We start from the raw sequence: 24,049 nt of genomic DNA, 5'->3' as shown, positions 1-24,049 counted from the left end.
TCATTTCATATCTCAGTTGTTGTGAGAGAGACTCTTAAGGAGAAGATATGAACAGGGCAAATGCTACCATATATTTTAGTGGGTTTGCACATCTGTGTAATTGCTTTATAGTTATCCCCTGTTCTGAGTGGTTATTTGTAGCATTTAGACAAGATGAACTCTTCTTCCTTTGCCATACAAGTAAACCTCAACCTGAAGTGATCCTAATTTGAATGCCAAGAAGAGCCACAGTTACCCTTGGAGTCACTTCAGCATATCCAGACAAACTTTCTGGATCAAATCCTGACAATAATGCTGCACTGATGAATGCTAGAGCCTGGCTTTTTGTGTGCACCAGGCAATTCTAAGCCCTTATTCACTAATTCATCTTCTGGACAATTTACTCCTTTTGATATTTCAGTTGGTCCCTTGAATTTTGCTAATTTGTCAGGATGTGAGAATTAGAGACTCCATGTGAATAAAACGTCTTTCAGACAGGGAAACTAAGAGGTACTGGTGTGGAGATACCTACAGTATCCTGTGGGTTGTATTCTCTGTGGGTTTCATTCATTTCTTTAGCATTTATTCCAGTACACTGGTCTGTAGAACATTCCCCGCAAAGAATTTATTATGATCATAGGTAATGTGCAGGTAAATTCTTGTTGTGCAGAGTCCATATTAGTGTGGGCAAAAGTATAATTGACCCTTCATGGGTATATTGTCTAGAATGGCCTAACATCAATGCAGGTGCCATCCAGCATTCACACATTGTTCTGTGCTGACTTTTCATAAGAAAATGGAAAATTATACCAGACTGGATTTTCTTCCTCATTTAACAATTTGAATGTAAATTTGACACTGTTTTAGCCATGCTTAAGTGTGAGAACACTTGTGCTTTGTGGTAAATGGTTGGGGTACAATACCTTCCTTTCACTCGGACCCAGGAGTCTTATCAAAGCACTCCTGACCACACTGCGGCCCTTGAGAACCTTCTCCAGCTGGACCTTACAAATCAGTTGGTTTACTTCCATTCCCCATGGAAGTGGCCATAGTCCTCCTCAAGTATTTTCCTTTTTTCTGTCACATATTCTAACACATCAGTATTCTTCCCTCTCAGCTAATTTTAATTGAAGTGAATGAAGTAAATTAATTAATTTACCTGCAAGGCTTTTTTTAAGTGAGTTCTTGCAGGAAAATAAAGTGAAGCGAAAGAAGGTGTATTGAGGGAACATCTGAGAAATGTTACAGTACAGCTATCCTAGGTTGCCTTGTTCCTGAGTGAGAGATTCTATGCAGAGGTTTAATATGTCTTTAAAAGGCACTGACAAATGCATCATACTGAAGCTGGCTGAGAGATGGAGCATTTTTAGCTTCAACACTACATCAGAGGTTGTCTACTCTGGTGCAAAGTCAGACACTTTAAAATTAATTGGAGTTCACTTTGATGACTTTGACACATGCTTCATTCTATTGACCCAAATGAAGGAAGTAGCAAACAGGTAGGTACAGAAACAAACAAAACTGGGGGAACTATGTGCTATTTGAGCATGTCAGCACTAACTTAGGAATTGTATTTTAATTGAATTTCAGTTTCTTATGACATACATTTAGACCTAATGGTGAGAATTGGAACCTGGTTTTTGAGTTGACAAATAGCCACTTTCAGGGTTAGGCCTAGATTTTCTGGTGGTTCTGCAAAAAGCCAGTGCCATTGCCTATTTGCTTGCTGGGTTTCCTTTCCCTATGGAACAAAACAAAACAAAACAAAAAGCCCTTTTATCACTAAAGTAACTTCAGAAGTTTTCAGCAAGTTCTGTTTTCTTTTAGTGACTGAATTGTGATCTAAACTAATCATCATTCTAGCTGGTCAAGATCTGAAAGGGAGTTCATTAAAGCAGGGGTTGCTTTAGATCTTCCCTCCATGGATACTTGTGGAATATTACAAAGCCAAAACAAACAGAAAACAGAACAACCATAATGTATATTGTTTAGGTGTTTATTTAAAACTATCTGGCTGTTCATGATTCTGCAGTGATCAGTAAGTAGAACAGATACTATAACGCAAGTAGATATTAGTAACTTGATTGAAAAAAGAGCTTAACCACTGAACTGGGGAAACTGCTTTCCTTTTCACTCATTTTTCCCTTTTGTGTTTCATGACAGCATTCCTCATCTGAGTTCTTTTATCCAAAGAGTCTGGTTCTGCGCAGGCCACGCTCTGCAGAGGTTTGCTGTTGTGTTTTCATAGTGTTGATAATGATCTTCTTTACTGAGAAGATTCTTCATTATTGTCATTTGCTGCACTTGCTACTAGTCCTGCCACACAGCTTTCCTGCTATCACTTGCCACCATGGGCACTGACGCTGTATTTTGCATCACTTGTTTCAGTGTTGCTTGTTAATGCTCACATTTTTTGTTGAATGAAATGCTTAAAATTAACTTATTTTTTTTAGGTTCAGATGAGCTTTTGGGGGTTGTAGTATTGGTCTTCCAGTATTCCAGAAAGTTTTTCTCATGAAACAAAAAATCAGAGTGCAAATATGAAACAAATGAAAATGGTGAAAAGCATCTGACTTTAAAGCAATGGTTAAAAAGAAATTGTTTTCCATGAACAATTACTTATGTTTTTAGGAAAAAAAAATCCCATTAGTTAAATCAGTTCCTTTTTTATATGTATCGACCAAACACACATGAATACTTTAGTTGAGAAAATATTTACAAAATTCCAGGTTTGGGCATATTCCATGTGCTGCCTGAGAGCATTTGCCTCTCTCTAATCTGGCGCACATCCACATCTCAGTTGCAAGGTCTTCTCTGTCCTCTTGATTCTGGAATAGCTTTCTACTTTCAGACTTCGTTGTGTTTGCTTTGCACTTACAGACACCACCCACTTCCATTTCTTCTCCTTCAGGGCAGTGCTTATTTATTAGGTGTGTCTGCTGTAGGGGACGTGTGGCTGTGCTGCATGCAGGTGTGCCTGAGGTAGTTTTCACCTGGTGATGAAGTCAGAATGCTCTGGTATGGACTTAGCACAGGCTGGCAGTGGGCAGACAGGCTGAGAGAGTCCATGCCACTGGATTTCCATTGTGTCAGTTCATGTGGCCTTCACATCTCTAATTGCAAAGTAGATGTGGTCACATGTCAGCCAGGGCAGGATGTGTGTGATAGATCCAGTCTGCAGGATGCTCTTAGGTGGTTGGATCCAATACTCTGATTAAATGGGGGTTAATGCAAACCCTGTACTCTCTGTCCTGCCCAGTAGTTTAGTCACTTAACTACTCTTGAATATTACTCTCTGCTAGCTACAGATCTGTGTATCAGGAAAATACAGCCCATGTTATCCGTGCTCTTAAGAGAGCAATGTCTCTTCAGTCCTAGGCTTTATGGAATTGAATGTTGGAGTCTAAGAACAGCAAACTGTGGGACCATTTCACTCATCTTTTAGGCTAGTGTAGTGGTTTTTGCATTCAGCTTAGCATGCACGAGCCTGAGTTTCCAGTGCTGAAATCCAGGAGCCTTAGGATTAAAAGACCAAATCCTATCCAACGTATTAGAAAAATATGCAAGGCAAAATAGGGGCAGCCCACGTCAAAATAAAGGAATGTTCTCTTCCTTGCTTTGTAGACTGTGTGGGATACAAATAGCTTAGGGTCAGATGAATATCCTCTTGTGTAAATTTGGGCAGTACTAAATTCTGTTTAGATTTATGTGTGGATTCTACAAAGTGTAACTCAAGGCATAATTTGGCCTCAAGTGTTCTGCAGAGTAGACACAAAGATAGTATCATTGCTGTTACTATAAAGGTGGGCCAAAGGTTTGAATCTACATGAAGATTGTAGTTTGAAAATGGTAGGGTGAAAGCCTGTGAATTTCCTGAGAAGCTTGTGTTGAATTCATTATGTTCTGGACTTCCCACTTTATTTTCTTGTTCTTTCCTGTCTTGTTCTTAACTGACTCTTGATGAAGGCTAAGTTTGCATGAGTAGTCTTGTAAAAGTTTGTTTGGTACCAACATACCTGCAGTGATTAAGTGCTGAAAATTCATTCTCCTCTCTGGCGTTAGTGCCTAAAGCGGAAAGAAGAATTAGTTGTAACATATTAATATCTGTGTTTGTGTGAGTTTGAACTAAACCCCTTCACTGGTTTTGTCTTGATGCATATATAGTGCAGAGAAATAAGAAATGCATGCATTTGAAGGATTCACCCTTGTAAGGAGGAGGGTACAGTTAAAGAGCAGACAGGCGCAGTGAATGCTCTGACACTGAGGGGCTTTCTTGGTCTTGTACACAGCCACTGGAAATTACTGAAATCTGTAGGAAGCCTATGTTTTGCGAACTCTGGTTCCAAGTCCTAAATAACTACAAAACCTTGCAATTGATGAAGCAGGTAGTCAGAGTAACAAGTGTTGTACTGAGAAATCCCAAATCCCTGGGTGTTGCAAAGTCGTGTCAGCCAAATAGAAGATATTCCATCCTAAACTTCTAATAGCTTATTTACAAACATGCTTCACTTAAAGTAGCTTCTGAGGTTTAGAGAATTTGCTGAAGCTATAATGTTAAGTGTTATTAAGTGAAAACATATTCATTCTTCTGCAGCTATTATCACCGCCTTGCATAATGAACTCTATCAAAAAATTAAGGCAGGTACTGTAAATGGGGACGATGCCTTTGTTAAGCAGTAGTGCATCCACTTGACCAGATGTTCTTGGGATCAGTTTTGATCTGGTTGCCTGCACCTGTAAGTTTTTATAGAGCATGATGCTGAACATCTGTACTTTAGAATGCCAGAGCCACCACATTGTAGCAGCATTTGGATGATGTGAGTGGCTCTAGGCTCGATTCTTTATTTTTCTTTTTTTTTTTTAGAAGTTATTTACATGGTGCACCATGCATGATGACATGACAAACAGAGGTAAATGCAGACGAACATCTTAAGCTTTGCAGTCCAATATTAAAATATCAAGTTTATCAATTTGGGGCATATGCATGGGTGATATGATAATTGGGCACTCAATTCACAGTGAGCATAAGAGGATGAGCATGACAGTTGGTATTACCTCTGCCAGTCTGCAAATCAAACTGGTAAAGAACTTCTGCATTGAAGTCAAATGCATGAAATGAAGAACAAAAATAAAAATAAGAACTCTATGATAAAGTGGAAAATACTGAGTAGTCTTGTAGATACTTTAGATGCTTCGTGATCTGTTTTTTTCCTTTGGCTCCTTTAATGACATGCATGACTTTTTGTTGACTGAATTTCTATTGTTTTTTTTTCATATACTTCATAGAGTTTCTGTATTTGGTACAGACATCCCATATTGATATATTTACTACTGTTGCATCCATTTGCGTGGAAGATGAAAGAAAAAAAGTGATGACTCTTCTACTGTCAGAAAAAGTGGAGAAAGGCCATGTACCACAAGAAAAGAAAAATTAAAGATTAGTTCTTAATAGAATTTTTCTTGAAATTTCTCTGCACAAAGGTGGCATTATGAAAAGCTCTACTTTGTTTCCTTCAAGAAAAAGAACAATGATACAAAAAATGTTCCAGATCTGTTTGTAGAAGGAGTAAGGCAGCTTAACTGGTTTAGTTGCTGGGAGTGTAGAACAAGTGAAGGCTACTGTGATGGAAGTAAATACCTCTAAATTATTGTGTTCATAATAAAGATTGTTTCCTTCTTCTTTACCTGTTTTTTTCCACTAATGTGTGCAAGACAAGCTCACATGTTATCTCCACATCTCCAGTGTTAAAGGTTACATAAGGGCTAGCCACTATTCCTGTTATTTACCTGTGCTCTGATCAGCTCCTCTCTACGGTGGAATTTACACCCTACTGCAGTTACATCAACACACAACTTGACCTCCAGCGTGTCTCTTGCCAGCTGTTTAATGTAAAAAGTCACAGTGGTGTTACACAGGGTCAGGGATTCTCAAATGCTGATGAAAATGTAATGTTCAATTTAATAAAAGCCATACCCGGTCACAGATTTTCAGTCAGGGGCTATTACAGGTCTCTTAGGAGGGGAGCCAACCATAGCAACTAAAATAATGCCAGAGGAACAGCTTTTATCAAGGAATCTTTAGTGTATGTTTGTTAAGGCAAGCAGCATAAATGTTTTTAAGTGCAATGCAGTTGTCTTTAGGGGAAAGTGCAAAAGCTGTGAAGGATTCCCATTCCATATGGGAAGCAGCAGAGTAGGAAACAGCCATCTGTGATGGAAACAGCCTGTGTAATTCAAAACAAGAAATAGGGCAAAGTGAGGCAGGAAGGGTGAGTGTAGATGTAGAAGTCCTTTTTCATGCACTGTCTTTGAGGGTATGTTATAAATGTAAGCAAGATACAGGACTGGGAGCTAAGAGAGGAACCTCAGAGTTCCAGGTCTGCTTGGATTCAGCTCCTCAGGAAAGGAGCAGCGTGTGCTCAGGCAGTGGATGGCAGGATGGCATCCTGCCCAGGCTGTGTGGAGCTTTGCAGAAGATGGAAGGTAAAATTGATGTACACAGAAAGAATTATATAAAATAGAAAACTGGTTTAAAGGGTGTCATATCTGGCTCATGGCCTTATTAATGGGATGGTAATGAGGAACTTGGAGCAGAAACACAGTGAGGAAATGAGGAACAGGTGCGACAACATGCAGGTCCATCTGACAACTGCTCCTATACTCCAGGGTTAAGAGCACCTAAGAAAGCTGTTAACAGGATATGGCTGAAACTATCTTCTTAAGATGTCTTAACTTTTTTTAATAAATTCACTGAAGTGATAAATGCAAGTGAATTTTCCTTAAATGAAAAGATTTTTAGCAGGGACACTGAGGTGAGACTAAGGAGGTGGGCTGAGGGCTGAGAATTTCTCGTTTTTTGAAGCAATTACAAAAGATCCAAAGGGCCTGCCAAATGGGAAGAAGCCATAACTGCCTCTAAGACTTGTTTTCCTACAGCATGGAGAATTGAGCAGACAAAACTCTTAAAGTATGTCTGCCAAAAGCCAAAGGTAACAGAGACACCCCTAACAGTACCTCAAGTACTTAATACTGTTCCCTCTGTTGTAATGAAAACAATTGTTTTCCATAGCAACTGCAGCAAAATGCTACATGTGTCTCCACTCAAACAGAGTGAAATGGAAGAATGGAAGGGGGAGTAAAGTGTTTCCCAACACCAGCCAGATTTTCCAGCTTAATTCTTGTAACATTTCCATGAAACAAGTGGTTGTTGTTGGATTTTTTTGTTTGATTGCATCATGGGAGGAGCTTAAGGGCAGCTGAAGAACTTCTGTTCCCTTTTGAGATGTAGGAATTTGCAGCTACAGAGAGAAAAGAAACATGTAAAGGTCCAGCTGAGAAAGTGTTCTCAGATGTGCTCTGGAGAGTATTTGTGACTTTATCAGTCCACAGCCACATCTGCTTTCTGTTTGATCTTAATCTTCACGGGTTTTGGTGGCACATACTCAAAGCCTTTTATTCCTCTGGTGCTCCCTGAGTGTGGTGATTTCATTTCCACAAATGAAGTCAGAGAAAGCCTGCTGTCTGATCCACAATCAGTCTTCAACATTCCATATATGGATGGTTCCAATAGATTTCCTGGCTATGAAATTAAAAGTAGAAAGTCTCTGAGGTCAATTGAAAAATCCTTTCAGGAAATGTACGCTTAGAGATAAGAAAGATCCGGTAGCCTTTTTGTGTTCACTCCAGTATTTCCTATATAAAATCAGTGAGCCAGGTTGTCAAGCCTTGTTTCTCTTCAGTGTGTGCCTGGAGGTCCCTTAGTTCAATGTCACAAGCTGATGAGGTGAGGACTGTTTACCAGGGTTTAATTTCAAGTGACTTTGAAGTATCCCAGTGCACTGATGTCATCAGAGTCATCTTCTGATGCGCTGCTTTTCGATGGGATTTGGTTCTTTGCAGCCACTTAGGAAGCAAAAATTGTTTATGGTTTCTCAGTTGCAAGTGGGATATGGTTGACTACCTTTGTGTGTCTGCTGTGTGCCAAGTTTAGGAGTAGTTGCCACAATAGCCAGAGTGACTTTTGATCAAATAGATGTTTTTCAAATTTATCAGGTTTTCAGGATCCCCTCATCTCGGTGATAAGTTTTCTCCTCTCACAAAACTTCCCCCAGGGCATCAGTGTCTGTTTAGATCTGACAAAGTGTTGGAAAATCTACTAAACATAATAGCACTTGCTCTGTAGGGGTGGGACTGTTCTCATGAATTTCAGATGTTGTCATTAAACATCATGACTTTTGCAGTATGAGGAATCATGGAATTTCAAACAACAGTTTGACTTCCCTGCTGCACCCTGATGGTGCTGCAGATATAGGGAACAGATCCAAGCAAAGGATTTCAGGTCCTTCTACTTAGAAGGACTGCATTCAGTTCTGTATTCATAATGGAAATCCATTGATTGAACACCTGGAAAGTGATAATGTATGTGCTGTGCTCCTCACAACAGTTTTGTCTGCTGAACTGCTGATACCTCTAGTGGTTTGTGAACTAACGTTTTGCTAAAATGACCAGCAGGACTATCCTGGATGGTACTTTGGCTCCTGCAGTGTCTCTGGCAGGTGTTGTTTGATTTCGTTCTTTATTATTGTCAGTCTAGTCTTTTACATTGTTTGATTTAGAAAACCTCTTTCCCCTCTCACAGCACTCCTTCCCCTACCAAAAAAAAATAAAAAAAGCCCACTTGCCTCACAAGATTGTGAAATTTGCCAGAATGCTTGCATTTGTGTTGACATTTTTTCCTAAATTCAGTTAATTTCAAGATGTGTGCAGATTTCTTCATTTAAACTCAAAATTACCAATGTTGATGGCTTCAGGTTGCTTTCAAAAGTTACTTTTTGTTTTTCAGCCTACAAGAACGTCATCAGAAAGCATTTATTCCAGACCAGGTTCCAGTATACCTGGCTCTCCAGGCCACACTATCTATGTAAGTATTCCTTCTGAGGAATAGGCTGCTCGCCCATGAGATACTCACACTGAAATGAATCACTGTTACACTGATGCCAGTGCATTTATTCTAGAGGTGAAATCATTATTTCTCCATGTAGCTTTTATAATTGTAGGACTTCGAGGGCAGAGTAGGCCTTTTCCAGGTCACATTTCCCTTGAAAAGATACAGTAAATCTCTTGAAGTCACTCCATGATGTGAAGGGGGACAGAAGGCAGATGGGTCATTTGGCTTTGTAAGGGTTATGTGAGGAGATCTGTGCACTTTGATACACAGTTTTTGAGAGATCTGCTGTCTGCACTTGCAGGATGTCAGGAGGAGGGTCAGCTACACTGAAAGAAGCCTGATTGATCCAATACCTTCTGTTTCAGAAGTCGGATGTTTTGGTTGTGAAAAGAAGGGTGTTTTGAATTTAAGGTCAAAAATGTAACTAACCATAATGCTGAATCACTGATTTTATAGATAACCTTGAAACTATATGGGTGAAAATGTAATGTAAGACACAGAAATGTATCAGTGGCATGTATAATAATGCAGAAAAATCACCAAAATTACAAATCTCAAGTCCCGAGTTTGAGTTCAACTCTGGTTCTTCTGTGCATTTCAACAACCACCAAAATTAGCTGATGTGTAAAAGATGTTCACACTGCAGGTATCAAAACACAGAGCATGTCCTGGAGAACTGCCATTCTGCTGGTAATATCAACTTCATAAACTGTAGCGTTTATGAAATTGAACTGCTGCTCAAAATCAGTCTGTAGGGCAACATGGTGGCTTATTTATTTTGGATTAAGAATATCCAGACATATTTGTGTTTCATTAACAGACTGTGGTAGAAATACTACAGAAATAACATATGTTAATTTACCTACATATTTTATGGTTACATTTGTTTAAGGTGTTGGTTTATATCTGGTAAGTAAAAGCTAAACAGATTTGAGGCTATTTTTTAGACAGTGAATTTCCCAGCTATTTCAAACCTTGTTTCTCTATGAAAAACTGTTTCTAGTTTATGGCACTGCTTAAGAACCACAAAGACCAGTGGTTGTTAGAGAACTTGGAAAGGCAAATGCATGTCAATCTGAAAATTCTAGGCTCTAGTACTCAGAAAGAACAGAATTGAGTGTGAGTTTTGTTATGCAACCCACTATGAATAAATAAAATATCTAGTAGAAGTGTTGAAAAACAATTTGAGTATCCTTCTTTTGTAAGGTAGGTAAAAATGTATGATGATATTTTTTAGAAATCTTTTTATAGGGAAAGATATTAGCTCTCTAAACTAAATATAAGGCCTCTTTCTAGCTCCTTCTAGTGTATGTATCTGACTTTGGAACTGATTTCCTACTTCCATTTTTTAACTAGTCAAGAGTTCCTTGCAGTCTTAGTGGAAAAAATAGTTGATGCCAGTACCATGCAGTTGGTCAGCAGTGGATGTCTTAGTCAGAAGCTTGGGTATAGGATGAGTGATGAGTGCAATTTAATAATTTCATTTGGGATTTTGGATACCCAGTCCTCACAGTCCTCCTTGTCTTTTTATTTCCTTTTAATAAGTTCTGTTTCCTCTTGTGTGCACAGCTATAAGTTGAATACCTGTCTGTGGTCTTCAGCATGGAATCCCCTTGTAATCTCTGTAATCTGCAAACTAAATCGATGTTATCACCATTTTACATGTGGGAAAACAAGAGCAGAAAGGTGACAATACTTGCCTGAGGCCAAAAAATGAATCATTTGCAGAGCTGAAGTTTTCAGCTCACTACTGGGGATAAGAAACTTTTGTATATAGAACTATCTATGCCATGTTCTTTCTTCCCTAAACCAAGAAAACATGTGAACTGTTGCAGAGGAGGCCTGCTGGAGAAGAACAAGAAGCATTCACTCTGCATGTAGAGCGCCAAAAAGAGTTTTCCATAGAAACAGTGTGACAACAAATACACAAAATCATAAATTGTGTAAAACAGAAATTGCCAGTGCACTTGTGTAAGTTAATTTATCTTCTGTCTTTGACCTTCAGGCAAAAGTAGACAATGAAATCCTTGATTACAAGGATTTAGCAGCCATTCCCAAAGTCAAGGCTATTTATGACATTGAACGTCCAGACCTAATTACTTATGAGCCATTCTACACTTCCGCCTACGAGGACAGACAGGAGAGACAGAGTCTTGGAGAGGTAATGAACCAACAAGCAACTCATTCCGCTGTGTGCTTTATATACAGAGCCTGCTTCGCTTCTAATTGACACTCCTAGATGCTGTTGCTGCTGCTGTTCACAGTGCTTTTTGTCTGTTTTGTCTGGGGTTTATGGGAACACTCATGATGATGCCTCGTGTGTGAAACTGCACAATTGGACACCAAATCAACACCAGCCACTGGCAGAGGAATGGCAGGGGGGAGGCTTGCAGGCTGTCTCTGTGTGAATCCTCATAACTCTCATGGATATCCTAGTCTTTGGGTACAGCAAAGTCCAGAACGTGGGGCAAAAGCCTCACATTGTGCTGGGGAGCACTGATATTCACGACACAACGTGAGGAATACCATGATATTCTATGGCAGAAGCAGGACTTAAGAGCAGCACGACACTTTATCTCACACATACTGAAGGGAAATATATTGCCGGAGCACTTTGCCAGACATTCTGGATAAAATCTGAACTGGGTTAGGATGAAGTGCTCTTCCACCTGGGAAAGCGGGTTAGTTGTGTTACAGAAATACCTGCCTCACATTTTAAACTGCTGATATTTAGTAAGGATTCCTGTATCATGCAATGATAAGAAAAAGTATCTCTATTTTCTTAAATTTGTATTTAAAAGTATCTTTCAGACTGTAGGGTCCCCAGTTTTCTCAGGTGAATTTCCATAGCTGCAGTTACTATTTACATGATTCCAGTGCAGACTGTGAAGCAGGTTTTGTCATGTAATACCATCTTTCTGTAAATCAGACTTCCTGAATGCAAATCTAAATGGACATGGAAATGGATTTACCTCCTTGCAGTCTCAGTGACTTTACTGATTGTAACTGAATTGAGTATGAATTTGAGCTGAGGAGAAAAGAATTACAGTAAATCATTCAAGCACCAATGGTCTGTAGATGCCCAGATCAGTGTGACTGATAATCTGCTTTCTTAGCAGTGTTCTGCCCACCAGCAGGTCAGAGCTCCCTCAGTTTTTCTCCTTTGTCCTTTAATGTTTTATAGGGTTAGCTTCTTAAATAATAACATGAGTTGAAAATTCAAGAGACTATTCAGCTTAGGAATAAAATAAAGAGATTAATGGGTCAGAACATTACAGAATTTCCCCCCTCCGATTTATGTTGGTAGTGTATCCAGCTGGCACCTGATTCAAAACCACTGAGTGGTCACCATTGGTGACCTCTGACCAATTCCCACAGGCCTGACCCATTCCACAAAACCCACTACAAACACAAGTCTCTTGTTAGTCACAGAGGAAGAACTAATTTCACCAGAGAAGGTGAACTATTTGTTCATCCTTAAAGGGAAGCTCCTTACTGACAAAGCAGTATGTTGGAAGCTGATAAAGCAGTATGGTGTAAGTTGTCTGCCTTTATGCTTGTTCTGGGAATAAGCAAAAGCCTTTGGGGTACCATATCCTTGTATCATATTTTCACCAGCATTAAATTCAGTTAATTTCTAGTGAGTACAGAAATTTGTTCTGGAAACAGAAGAACTGGGTTTTTCACACAATGCTACTGCTGACTTCTGTCACCTTGGGCAAGTTATCTCACCTCTTTGTATCTGTTTCTCCTCCCTTCCCTTGCCCTAATCAGAACCCAAGCCCATTGGGGTGGAGTGGTCCCTTACCTTGTGTTTGTGTTGTGATAGTCGAGTGACAACAGTCTTGGTACATCAGTCACCATCATCTTTAAAAAGCAAAGGAGGTGACATGTTTAGTCATGGCAGGGATTTGCAGACTGAGTGATTTAACCTGCATTCTCTTTGCAAAGGGGGGGGTGTGTGGTGGTGTTAAATAAAAGGGGACCCTGAGTTTATTCTACACTAGAAGTGCCCCTCACCATGATAAAAAAAAAAAAAAATCACCAGTCTCAGCTAAGAAAGATTTCTGTGTGTACAAGGGAAATGTGCAAGAGGCACCAAAGTTGATCCAGGGATGGAGACAAACCCTAATTATAAGGAATGAGCTACAAAACAATGACATACTTTAGCCACAGAAAGTGCGAAAACACAGCATGAGACTGTCATCCTCACTGCAATGGCAGGGAAATGCTCTGCCAGGTTTCCCACTCGTGGTCCCTTTTCCAGGAGAATCCCGATGTTTGTGGAGCTCGGGAGGCAGCGCTCTCCCACAGCTCCCCCTCGCGGGTGAGCTCCGAGCGTGCACGAGATTAAAAGACACGAACGAAATTTGCAAATTAATCTTTGCTAGCGAGGCTGGCCACTAACGGAGTGATAATGTTTCCAGAAACCGTCAGATACTCAGTTCTTCAGGTCCTGCCATTCTGCCCTGTGAGCAGCGACCTGATGAGTACTGAAGTCTTTTCTCAGCTCTGATCTTTGTTGCGTATATATGTATATATATACACACACATATATATGTGGAGAGAGAGACAGAGAGACAGAGAGAAGGAACATTTTAGCTCCGTGTCCTTTATTTCATGTATTCTGTCTATTGAAAGCACTGAATGTCTGTAACAGCTTTCAGTAAACAAGCTGTCATAAAATGAGAAAAAGTTTTTTCTAATGTGATAGATGCTTCAAAATGGAGAAGGCATCCCACCTGGTAGTTCAATTAAAACACAGTTAAAATGGCATCAGTGAGAACCTCTGTTACAGAAGGACACCTATACAGTTTGTAGAAACTTCCCAGAGCACAAAATGACCTGTGCAACTTCAGGTATTAGAGCAGACCCTCAGATCTCAAAGCAATAGGGCATTGGGCCTGTTGCTGTAGGGGTTTCACTGTGTCTTTGGTCGGAATGGGTCTTTTTCCGCTTCCCATTCCCCTTCCTCTTCTTTCTCTTCCCTATCTGGAGTTGTCACTCTGTATTTCCACTGGTTTACTGTTCTGGAAAAGAGCTGCTTTTCTCAGCTGTCTGCACGATGTATTTCAAACTGATTATAGTGTAGACTCTGCAATACACTAGGTTTTAAAAGACTTCATAAACCCTGAACCAAACATTCCTTGGCAGCCTCAGAGTTTGAGATATGACAGCTCACCTGTGCATGATAAACAGTAACTTGGCTGTGGAGTGTGGTTCCATTTCCCAAAAAGCAACGAGATGATGTCAGGTAGTGAGGGAGTAAAAATATATGAAAGGAAAAAATACATGGATTCAGCAGGCTACTTTCTGGGCTGCCTTCCCAGTCTTAGATTCCTGTGACTACCTTTTACTGTAGCCATCACCTTAGCATCTAGGTAACCACAGCAGGTGATGGAAATTTGTTTATTTAGAGTAACACATGAGTTACTAGTAGATAAATGTGGGAATGCACCTCACAACATGTGCTTTTTTGATTCATATTAAGAGTTTTAGATTAGCTCTTGGTTTCTGTGGAGAATGATGGTCCAAAGCACTGTGTATGATAGGTTTCATGTAGAGCAAAGCTTTTAGAGCTGCTGTTGTTAGATTATAAGAATTAGGAAAATAAGAATGTAGAAGACATTCAAGGCTTTGACTGAAAGTATCAAAAGCAGTCTTTAAAAACTTTATGGAAAATTGCTCAAAAGGAGATGTTTTGTATCCAATAAAAAAATGTAGCTCCTTTGTTTGGATACTTTGCATTCCCAGTGTCACCAGCTCTGTGAGATTTAATGGTCTCTCAAGGCAAAATATATAGCTGGATATTTAATACCAGAAGTTCTGCATATGCTTTACACTACTGCTGTTGTACATTATTGTAGTAGTTAGACCAGAATCTGCAGTTTTGCTTCTGAGATACTATCTTAAAACTATATAATTCTGTAATAATTATGGTCTTATTTAAAAGCATAATCGCTTGCCCAGTTTATTATGACAAATAATATTGAAGTTTTGTGCACAAAGAAAATAATTAAGTCCTCATCTTCCAGCTCCAAATTGTCTGGTGATTAAAGGGCACATAACTGGTAATTATACATGGCCTTTATTCTTGTTCATACCATCAATGTATGCATAATCATATGTCTCATTTCTAAAGGTATTTCTTGCCTCAGTTTCCCTATCTGTGTTATAGAAACTTTTCATAATATTGTGCATATTTCTGCCCACTGGCCTTTGTGCAGTTCTTTCAATACACTTGCTTGTAATTCCTGTCTGTTCTTACATAACCATGGAGGAACACAGAGATTTAAAGGAGGTCATATCAAAGAAATGTTGATGACAACTACGTGCTCCTTTGCATGAGTATGAAATGTAAGGCCTTGGGGAGAAGCACATTTTTGCCAGTGTGTGCGCTGGAGGAAAAACATGCTTCATCCTGAAAGATATTCTGTATTTTGATTTTCCATGCAAAACTCTGAGTTAAGTTTATTTACTTTTGATTTCCATTTTAAAGATTTCTTCATAACAGGCATGGTTATTAAATTAATAACTCTTTCTGATTTTGATCTTCACAGCTATGTTTTAATTACCACAGTGATTAGATGGCTAAGATGATCTTGCATGATACTTGACTGAATTAATCACCCATATAAAGATTCTCCCAGAAACTTTAAACTTCAGTGATTTATGGACCAGTTCCTGAGCAATGTGGAAAAAGCAAATTCTGGTGATGGAATGGCCTCAGTAATTTCTGCATTGCCACTTTACATTGCCATATATCAGAGTATCTGCAGCGATGTTTAGATTACCATTTTCTGGCCCAGTGCATGCAATGATATTTCATAACCTTATGTTTTATGTCTTTGCAGTCTCCAAGGACATTATCACCTACCCCTTCTGCAGAAGTAAGTCTGGTGGAACCTTTGGGGGCAGTCTCTTACTGTCATTACAGTTATTCAGTTGAGCAAATCCGGGTGTTGGTTTTGTTATCAGTCTGATTCCTCTCTGTTTGCCACATAGACATGTTTTCTAATATTGAAACTTAACAAAAATTATTTCTAAGAAGGAAACTTAAGCTCTTATTGACAGATTGTACAAAACATGAAGCAGCCACTCCTCCTCTATTGTTGTTTGTAAAGCAGAGCCCTTTGTCCAGCAGGCGTCACTTCTGGTACATTCCTCCTTCCTGTGGCACAGGCGGATTCCGATCCTGAGAGCTGGATGATTTACATGAGATAAAATGCTACTCTAAGCAACTAAATGATAACTCATGTTTGCTACATTGAAACATTTGCAGTTTTGTCTTGAAGAAAACAGAACTATGGTTTGGTTTGTTTTTGCATAGGAGTTAATTTGAATATCATAATAAAATGAAATTAATACATGAAACATTTGGGAAGTAATTTGTCAAGATACAATAGATACTATTGCTTATGCATTATCATTTTGAGGGTGGAGAGTGTTGCTTTTTTGCAACTTAAAAGTTGTACTGATTTCTATGTGTTTAAAAAGTGACTATAAAATTTCTTGTAAATCTTCATGCATTAACATCAGTCCTTTCCCTTTTGTCCTAGTTTGGTTTGCTTTGTGGGGGTTTTGGAGGGTGGGTTTGTTTTGAGTTTTGTTTTTTTTTGTTTCTTTCTTTTGTTGGCTTTTTTCCCCAGGAAACCAAGTAAATTGAATTTTGCTATATGAGAAGGTGTCATGTTTTCTGATACAAGGGGAATCTAATTTGGATAGTAAATTCCTATTGATGTAGCTAGTTGTGACACATGGTAAATTTAGGCAGACTCTGTGCTGTAGCTTTTGAATTCTTGCTGCCAGGTTAACCAGCTGAAGGCAAGCTCATATGTCTTGTGCAGGACATGGCAGGATAGATATATTCTGTCTGTAGCTTCCCTTGTGGAGTCAGGGAATGTGGGCAAATCTAGGATTATATAGAATTTAACAGAAAGTACAGGTGGAGTTGGAACCGTTCAAGAATCAACTTTGTCCTTCACTATAAAAATGGATTGAACTCTTTGGAACAGATCACTGGAGAACAGTAATAATGAAGTAGGTTGAAAGTTTAAGGGATACTGCTATTTCAGTAGCTTCTGCTGATGCCTTCAGATCTGTGGAAATTAAGTGCTGCTAAAGGTGTGTAATGTGCATTTACATTTATTAGTGAATGCTTCTGTTCTGCAGGGTTACCAGGATGTCCGGGATCGCATGATTCACAGGTCTACTAGTCAGGGCTCCATCAATTCTCCAGGGTACAGTCGTCACAGCTACACACCCACCATGTCACGCTCCCCTCAGCATTTCCACAGACCTGGTAAGGGCAACTGCATTAGAAGTATGTGTAAAACTATTGTTTCTTTATTATGCCACTTAGTGGTGCAGTGAAGCACTTGTTTCTTTTAGGAGTGAAAATTCAGGATTGAAAAATTGTTGCGTATTTTAATATCTCATTTTTCTACCTGTTTTTTTGTTCTTGACTGTCGTAGTCTTTTGCACTAGGCTATGAGTGTTGCTTATGTGATAAATATGTATCTTCTGGTTTCGTTTCCAATCAATTATTTTTAAAATATTTGTATGTTTCTGAAAGCAAGCAAAAATTTGCAGCAGTGAATCACAAACTTCATTCTGGAATTTGGAAAAAGTATCATATATTGGAAGCAAAAATTATGGCTTGACTATGCAGAAGTCAGTAATGTAGGTTTACTCCCTTCTAAAAAATTCATTTAAAGCTTGGTGCCACCATAGAATCTCATATTCAGCAGCAAAACACCCATATGTTCCAAATTGCTAGTCATTTTTTAAAGCATGTACTCATGGTTCACAAGGTATCTTTCTTAATTAAAGCCATAGGCAATTGCCTGGGAACACTTGAAAACACAGACTTCATTTTCTGGTTTAGCAGTGATGTGCAAGTTCTGTGTGCAATCTAGAAAATGTACAGGTCGTTCAGGTTCCCAGTGCATTCAAAATTACTGGTTGTGTATATAAAAGCTAGACATAAAAATGAACTATTCATCCACACCCAAACAGCGTAAAAATGTATTGCTAAATGCTATTCATTGAAGACTCTTCAAGACTGATTTTATTGTGTATGGTAATGAATTAAATCTTTGTAATCTGTTTTTAAATTAAGTGATACAATCGCACGGTTTCATCTTCCTTGGTGATTACAGCTGAACAGTTGGGATGCCAAAAGCCCATATGCAATAGGAGCTGCATTTTTAAAATTAAAGATTTATAATAGAGCCACCACTGTGGAACTTGAATGCTGTAGCCATTTCCTAGTGGGGGTGGGCTGAAAGCAGCCAATTGTGTCTGTCAGTGAATGCCTTATTTACGGGACCCAGGGGAGGTGGGACAGAAGCAAATTGTGTCTGATACTTGGTGCTGACAACATGACTGTGTTTTAAGATGACGTTACAACTGAAACTGAAAGAGACTTGAAAGCATGAAAAAGCTGCAAACTTCTGTCTCTTGATTCTGACAGTTCTGAGGGGGTTTTTCCATTTATATCAGTTGTATCAGAGATATGAACAAATCCAGGTCCTATTCCAGACTCTACTGTGATTGAGTTTTACTGTCTGTGTTCAGTCAAAGACCTTCCCCAGAAGCAGTCTCTGTTGATGTAACTCTTGTGATGGGCGAATGGGCTCAAGCCACAGTTTGGATCCAAATATAAAATCTTCTCAGAAAGTCCACACCCTAAGGGATTTTCTGAGAAGATATTTGTTCAAACTTATCTCTGCTCAGATGTTCTCATCTTCAACTCACCTGTTACTGTTCCTCACATGACAGAGAAGTAATGCTATCAAATTCATCATCTGATGTTTTCTACCCTGCTTTGGGGTAATTGCTAATACTACTTTAATAATTTTCCTACAGTAATTATTTTCCCACAATAATTATTCATGTTGAATAATAGCACATGTATATTTACCTTTTTTCTCCTAATGGCACTTCTTTTCACCATGTTATTTGCAAGAATAATTTCTCCCTGAATAAACCCAGTGGCCCCAGATAACTTCTCTTTTGCTCCCAGCTAGCCCTTGAGAGAGAAGTGAACTGCTGTATTGACGTTGTCAGCATAAGGTTCTTCAAAAATTGAGTGCTACATACAAGCTCTGAAAAAGTTTGCAGCCTTTTCCTCCTGCTGTGCCCTAGCTGATGTTGGCAGCATTTTTGGAATGTCTTAAAACAATAGAAAACAGCTTGCATGCCTCTTGGCTGACATTTTTTGGTCAGGCACTTTCCAAACCAGCTGCTTTCTTAACTAATTGAGTGTCAGTGTTTGTGATGTTTGCATGCTGGTAGCAAGCTACTTTCAGGTAACAAGGCATAGATCAGAAGCTCATTAAGCCAATAATGTTATGGTAAAATTAGTGATGCAGTTCAAATCTAAGCCTCTCTTCTAATACTTCCTGTAATTTTGTCTAACATTTATGAACCCTTCGGTACGTCTTTAACCTTTTTTTTTTTTCTCCTTCCTTCTTTTCAGAATCCTAATTGTTCAATGCCTTTTTTCTTTCCCTTCCTCTGAAGCCTCCTTCCCTGCCTTTCTCTTATTGTTTTTCTTTGTTTTCATTGTGTTCTGCCCCCCGACTCCCTGCTGCCGCAGAGCTGCTCCCTACTGGTGTGCAGCGCTTGTCTTACCTGCGCACGAGCAGTCTCAGCTCCTCTCACCATGACTCCCGCCCCAACTCCCCCTTCCGACACCACTTCATTCCCCATGTCAAAGGTAAGGAGCCAGGCCTCTCCAGGGAGTACCCTCCAGGCTGGAGATTTATTAGCATTCTGGCAAAGCTGATAAGGTGTATCTCTGTAAGGTGGTCGTTGGCTGTGTAGCTGAGCATGCCTCGAAATGTGCCCTTGCACTTAGAACTACGTTAGCATAGACATAATGTCCTTTTTTGGAGGAAATATGTCATTTCTAAGGGCCCTAGTTGAAGAGCCACCAAGCATTTACCTGCTAGAAATACACAGAAAACCACTGTCATTTTCTATTTAGAACCTGTATGTGCCTAGTTTAGCTTCTTTCTAAAGCAGTGCATAACAATCACTTCAGCAGTTAGCATACAAAATTTAATTATTAGTTCCACATTCTTAAAGCATGCATTGAAAAATTGACTACACTATTGCCTGAATGAGAGTAAGGTGATCAAAAATATGAAGAAGAAAAAGGTTATATACATATCAATGGCAACAATGCAGTTAATCTTTATTATCCACATTGGCAATGATTAGAGACCAGCAAAGTAAAATTAAAATCTCCAGGCCTTTCTTCAACTACTGTGAATTGGCAGGCTCTGCTAAAGGCAGTAGCATTGCAATGATTTACATTATTTAAGGATCTAGTCTTCTACTAAATCTTTTATTTCCCATTATTTGTTTTGGAAAAGGATTGTTCTTTTGTTGTATCCCTTCAAGGAACTCATTTTTAACTCAATAAGATTTTAGTTTTGTTTCTTGCTTTCTGTGAATGTAGTTTTATGTTAATTTCTACTGGAGCACTCTGACTGGGCCATCTCTTCTTTTGGGAGAGAAGGTCACAAGCTTATATCACTCAAGAACTCAAAAAGAGGCAGCTGAGTAAGTTGAACATAGATTCTAATCTGGCAGCATTGATGAATGTAGTTAATCATAAATTGGAGATAATCAAAAGCAGTTTCAAGAAAGTTGTTGCCATGAACTTTCAAGAAATGATAATAGATCTCAACATCATACATCTTTAGGCATTCAGATCACCATTACTAATTTTATTCTTGCCTTTTCTTAGATGATTTTTGTTAATCTGCACTGTCCACCTTCCTATTATGTCACTATTAAAAAAATACCTCACTTAAAAAAATTGGGACCCTTAAAAATAGATACAGTGCTCATTTCAGCATGCAGTTAATTCATAGTCCTTGCAATTTCAACATTTCTTTGCTGTAAATAAAAATTAATGCTCACACTCTTTCAAGTGGCATTTTCATTCTTTTTCAGTTGAGAAAATAGCTTCTTCAACAGATAAATGAGAAGAACTATTGGAAATCCATGCTTATTGTTTTCAGATTTCAAAGAATTACCTGGTGTGTAGATCAGGTGTCTCTCTCAGTTATTGGCACAAAAGGCCAAGTGGGATTGCAAGCGCTGTAGGCAAAGGGGCGGGGATGGTTTTTATCAGATATGCCATGGAAGATGTTGTAAGAATCCACAATTTTCTGAAGGCCTGAGCATCATTTGTGTGTCATAACTCAGCAAAGCTCCTGAAAGCTCCAGTTCATGTCACTGTGACAGTGTTCACCAGCCAAGGATGTCGTACATGTGAGAAGGGGCAAGTAGCAGGTACCCATGTCTTGTAATTCACTTGGCTGAACTGAAAGAGCAGCCAAATAGCTGGCTGAGAGAAAGAAGCAGAGTGCAGCAGAAAAGGGAGATCATTCTGGCACTGGCTGCCAGAATCTAATGGAGCTCCCTGATATTCTTACCTTTAAGGGATTGCCTTGGGTATTCTAGGTGTCTGTTTTCAGAGTTTGAAGAGCTGCACTCTTTTCCTGGAGTAGCACTTCTGTGTCTAATAAGGAATTAGAACTTGTAAATGTATCTGTAATGAGGACAGTAGCACTGTTGGAGTTAATTTGATGTGATGGATATATTTGCAGTGATTCAAAAAAGAGGCATCATGTGGTCACCTTGTTACTTGGTCAGCATTTCTCACTTGTACTTTTAGCAAGAAGGTGAACTTGATGTAAGTTTGTAAGAAAGATCTCATAAAGCTGTAGTTTTAGGGTTTCTTCTTTTAAGAGTCAGAAAATATGGATTATGCCTAAACTGCTTTGGTAAAGGGGTGTGATTTCCAAACGGCATAATGATAATTTAAGTGTTATATGAGACATTTCACTTGTGTTATTTTGTATAATCAAGCCAGAAAAGTAGGCATTTAGTCTGGTTTCAGTGTGTTTTCATACAACATAAGGCTTAAAGGCAAAAGTCAAGAAACTGGAGGAGTGAAAGGGACTAAATATGCCTCAGAAAGTCTTAGTGAGAGTTTGTTGATGGAACATATATGTTGAACAAGCTGGAAAAGCATGTAATATGCATCAGCTTAGACTTCATCTAATCTGATTTGGACTCCCCATTGAATTTGGTCTTGTCTCAATAAAGTACTATCTTTGCTATAAAAGAATCAAAACAAGTCCACAAATGAAAGAAACCCTGACCCTTCTGAAATCAGAGACAAAAGTCTTATTGAGAGCCAGGATTTCATCTCACATGCCTAGAATTTTTCAAAGGCATTCAAGTGTATTGCAGAGCTCCCATAAGATTTCCATATAGAGAGCTCCAAAGTATTGTGTATTCCTTTGCTCACAGACCCTTCCCTTGAGGAATCTACCCACCTTTACTGTGAATTTGCGCCTTGGTTTTCACAGGTTCCTGCTTTCCTTCCCTGAGGCATCTTTCTGAAATCAAATAATCTCTGTACATGATAACTATTTCCAGGGTTTTGTGGATGCAGCTGAAAGTTCTGCTCTGGAAAACAGCCGTTTTGGCTGTCCCATTATTTTCAGTTTTGTGTGTGAAATAAGAGCTACCCATCTGGACAAGATGACGAATGATAATTTGACAAAACCTGGATAGGACTTAGGGTTTCAGGTATTTTTGAGCTTGTTTTCCTATGTTTATTGAGAAGTAGAGCAACTATACTGCAAGCTGACAGAAGGCTCAGTGTTGTTTGCATGTGGGTTTTCTGTCTTGATTCTGTGAACTGAGCTTGTGAATCACACAGTGAGCCCAGTGGTGAGCACTTCAGAAGGCAGCAGGAACCTGCATTACACTGTGCAGTGTATAGGCAAGCAATTATATTCCTGACTGCTATGGCAACCTGCTTAACAAATTGAGCTATAGAAAACAAGAACTCCCTGATGGAGCAAAGAGAATGAAAGGAAAAATAAGCCTCTAAATTTCACTTCTGAGGCTTCTGTGCTCTAGGGATTGATTTTTATATTAAGTTTATTCTGTTATCTCTTAACCTCCAACCCCCCCAACCTACACACATGCATATCCAACTTTATGTTGAATGTGGGATCTAGTTCTTTCTGCGTTGGTGTTGGTGGAGTGCTCTTGTTGCTTTGGGGAGTTAACAGTAGTTATGGTATATCTGAGACAGTAAGAGAGAGGCATTCCTGTGCAGGCATAGCAAGGAACCCAAATTCAGGGCATGCAGAGACCCTACTTTTATGTAAAGCTGCAAGCAGGCCCTGGGAGGCAGGTGCAGGCAGCCAGGAGCTCTGCTTGCCTGTGTGCATATGCACACTCTGCAGATGTTGGCACTGCTTCCATAAACTGTGGGTAATTTTACAGCTGCATCTGAAGCACTTAAGCCTCGTTCTGAGAGTGGTCTCCTCAGGGATGGTCTAATGAGAAGCTAAGTAGATGTACCATTCCCTCTTGCAGAGGTTGGAGGTAATGAGTCTGCCATCCTAGAAAGTGTAAAGGAGAGTTATTTGTCACTATTGGTAGGAGTAATTAGGAAGGGAGAGACTGCACAGGAACCCCAGGAAATACAAGCCAGCAGAGACATCTGTAGATCATGTGCAGGATGGTACCACAGTAATTGTCTGGTACTGGATGCATTATACAGCATTACCAGTTCTCTCTAAACAAATTATCTGTGTCCCAGATACAAGATTAGCCAGCACACATTTATGCATGCTGAGTTGCATCTAGCTGAAATAGGGAGGGGTATAAGAAGGATTTCTTCCCTGTATTTTTAGCGTTGGTGATTGAGGCATTGCAAATTGAACATGCCCACATTTTGACTCCCAGTTCCCAACAGGTAAAATGTATTTGTGACTCCTTCGTTGTGACAAGTCCACAGGTCAATAAATCCCTTTTGTTCTTCTCTTTCATTGAGCGAACTAATTGCTAATGGAAGCAGAAAGGCAGAGTGACATGTCTCTATATCTTGAGACTATATCAATATTGATGGGGGGTTTTTTGCCTTATAGAATAATGATTTTGCTGAAAAGTAACTCATAATTTCTCAATACAAACAAAAGACATAAGTAAAATCAGCTTAACCAAGTGAGGTGTTTCACCATCACAATATCTCAAAGGCTGGAGAAGTAGAATTGCTAAGTAACGGACGATAGATTG

The 24,049-nt window shown here is 39.3% G+C and overlaps 1 protein-coding gene across 8 annotated transcripts in view; it reads left to right on the top strand.

Moving 5' to 3' along the window:
• ABLIM1 (actin binding LIM protein 1) overlaps positions 1-24,049 on the top strand; it is a 146,325-nt gene that overhangs the window by 104,098 nt on the left and 18,178 nt on the right. For 4 of the 8 annotated variants that reach the window (XM_025894798.2, XM_025894799.1, XM_025894795.1 and 1 more), the window contains 5 exons: positions 2,143-2,205; positions 8,822-8,899; positions 10,932-11,087; positions 15,781-15,816; positions 17,099-17,228. In XM_025894798.2, the coding sequence (XP_025750583.1) occupies positions 2,143-2,205; positions 8,822-8,899; positions 10,932-11,087; positions 15,781-15,816; positions 17,099-17,228 (463 nt within the window). The remainder of the gene's footprint in view (positions 1-2,142; positions 2,206-8,821; positions 8,900-10,931; positions 11,088-15,780; positions 15,817-17,098; positions 17,229-24,049) is intronic. The other 4 variants (XM_025894800.1, XM_025894797.1, XM_025894796.1 and 1 more) reach the window with 1 other exon arrangement.

This window comes from Manacus vitellinus, unplaced genomic scaffold (assembly GCF_001715985.3).
Source record: "Manacus vitellinus isolate BGI_N305 unplaced genomic scaffold, ASM171598v3 scaffold_15_pilon, whole genome shotgun sequence".
NCBI classification, from domain to species: Eukaryota; Metazoa; Chordata; class Aves; order Passeriformes; family Pipridae; genus Manacus; species Manacus vitellinus.
Note: the sequence above shows the minus strand (reverse complement) of the source record. Positions and strands in the feature narration are given on the sequence as shown.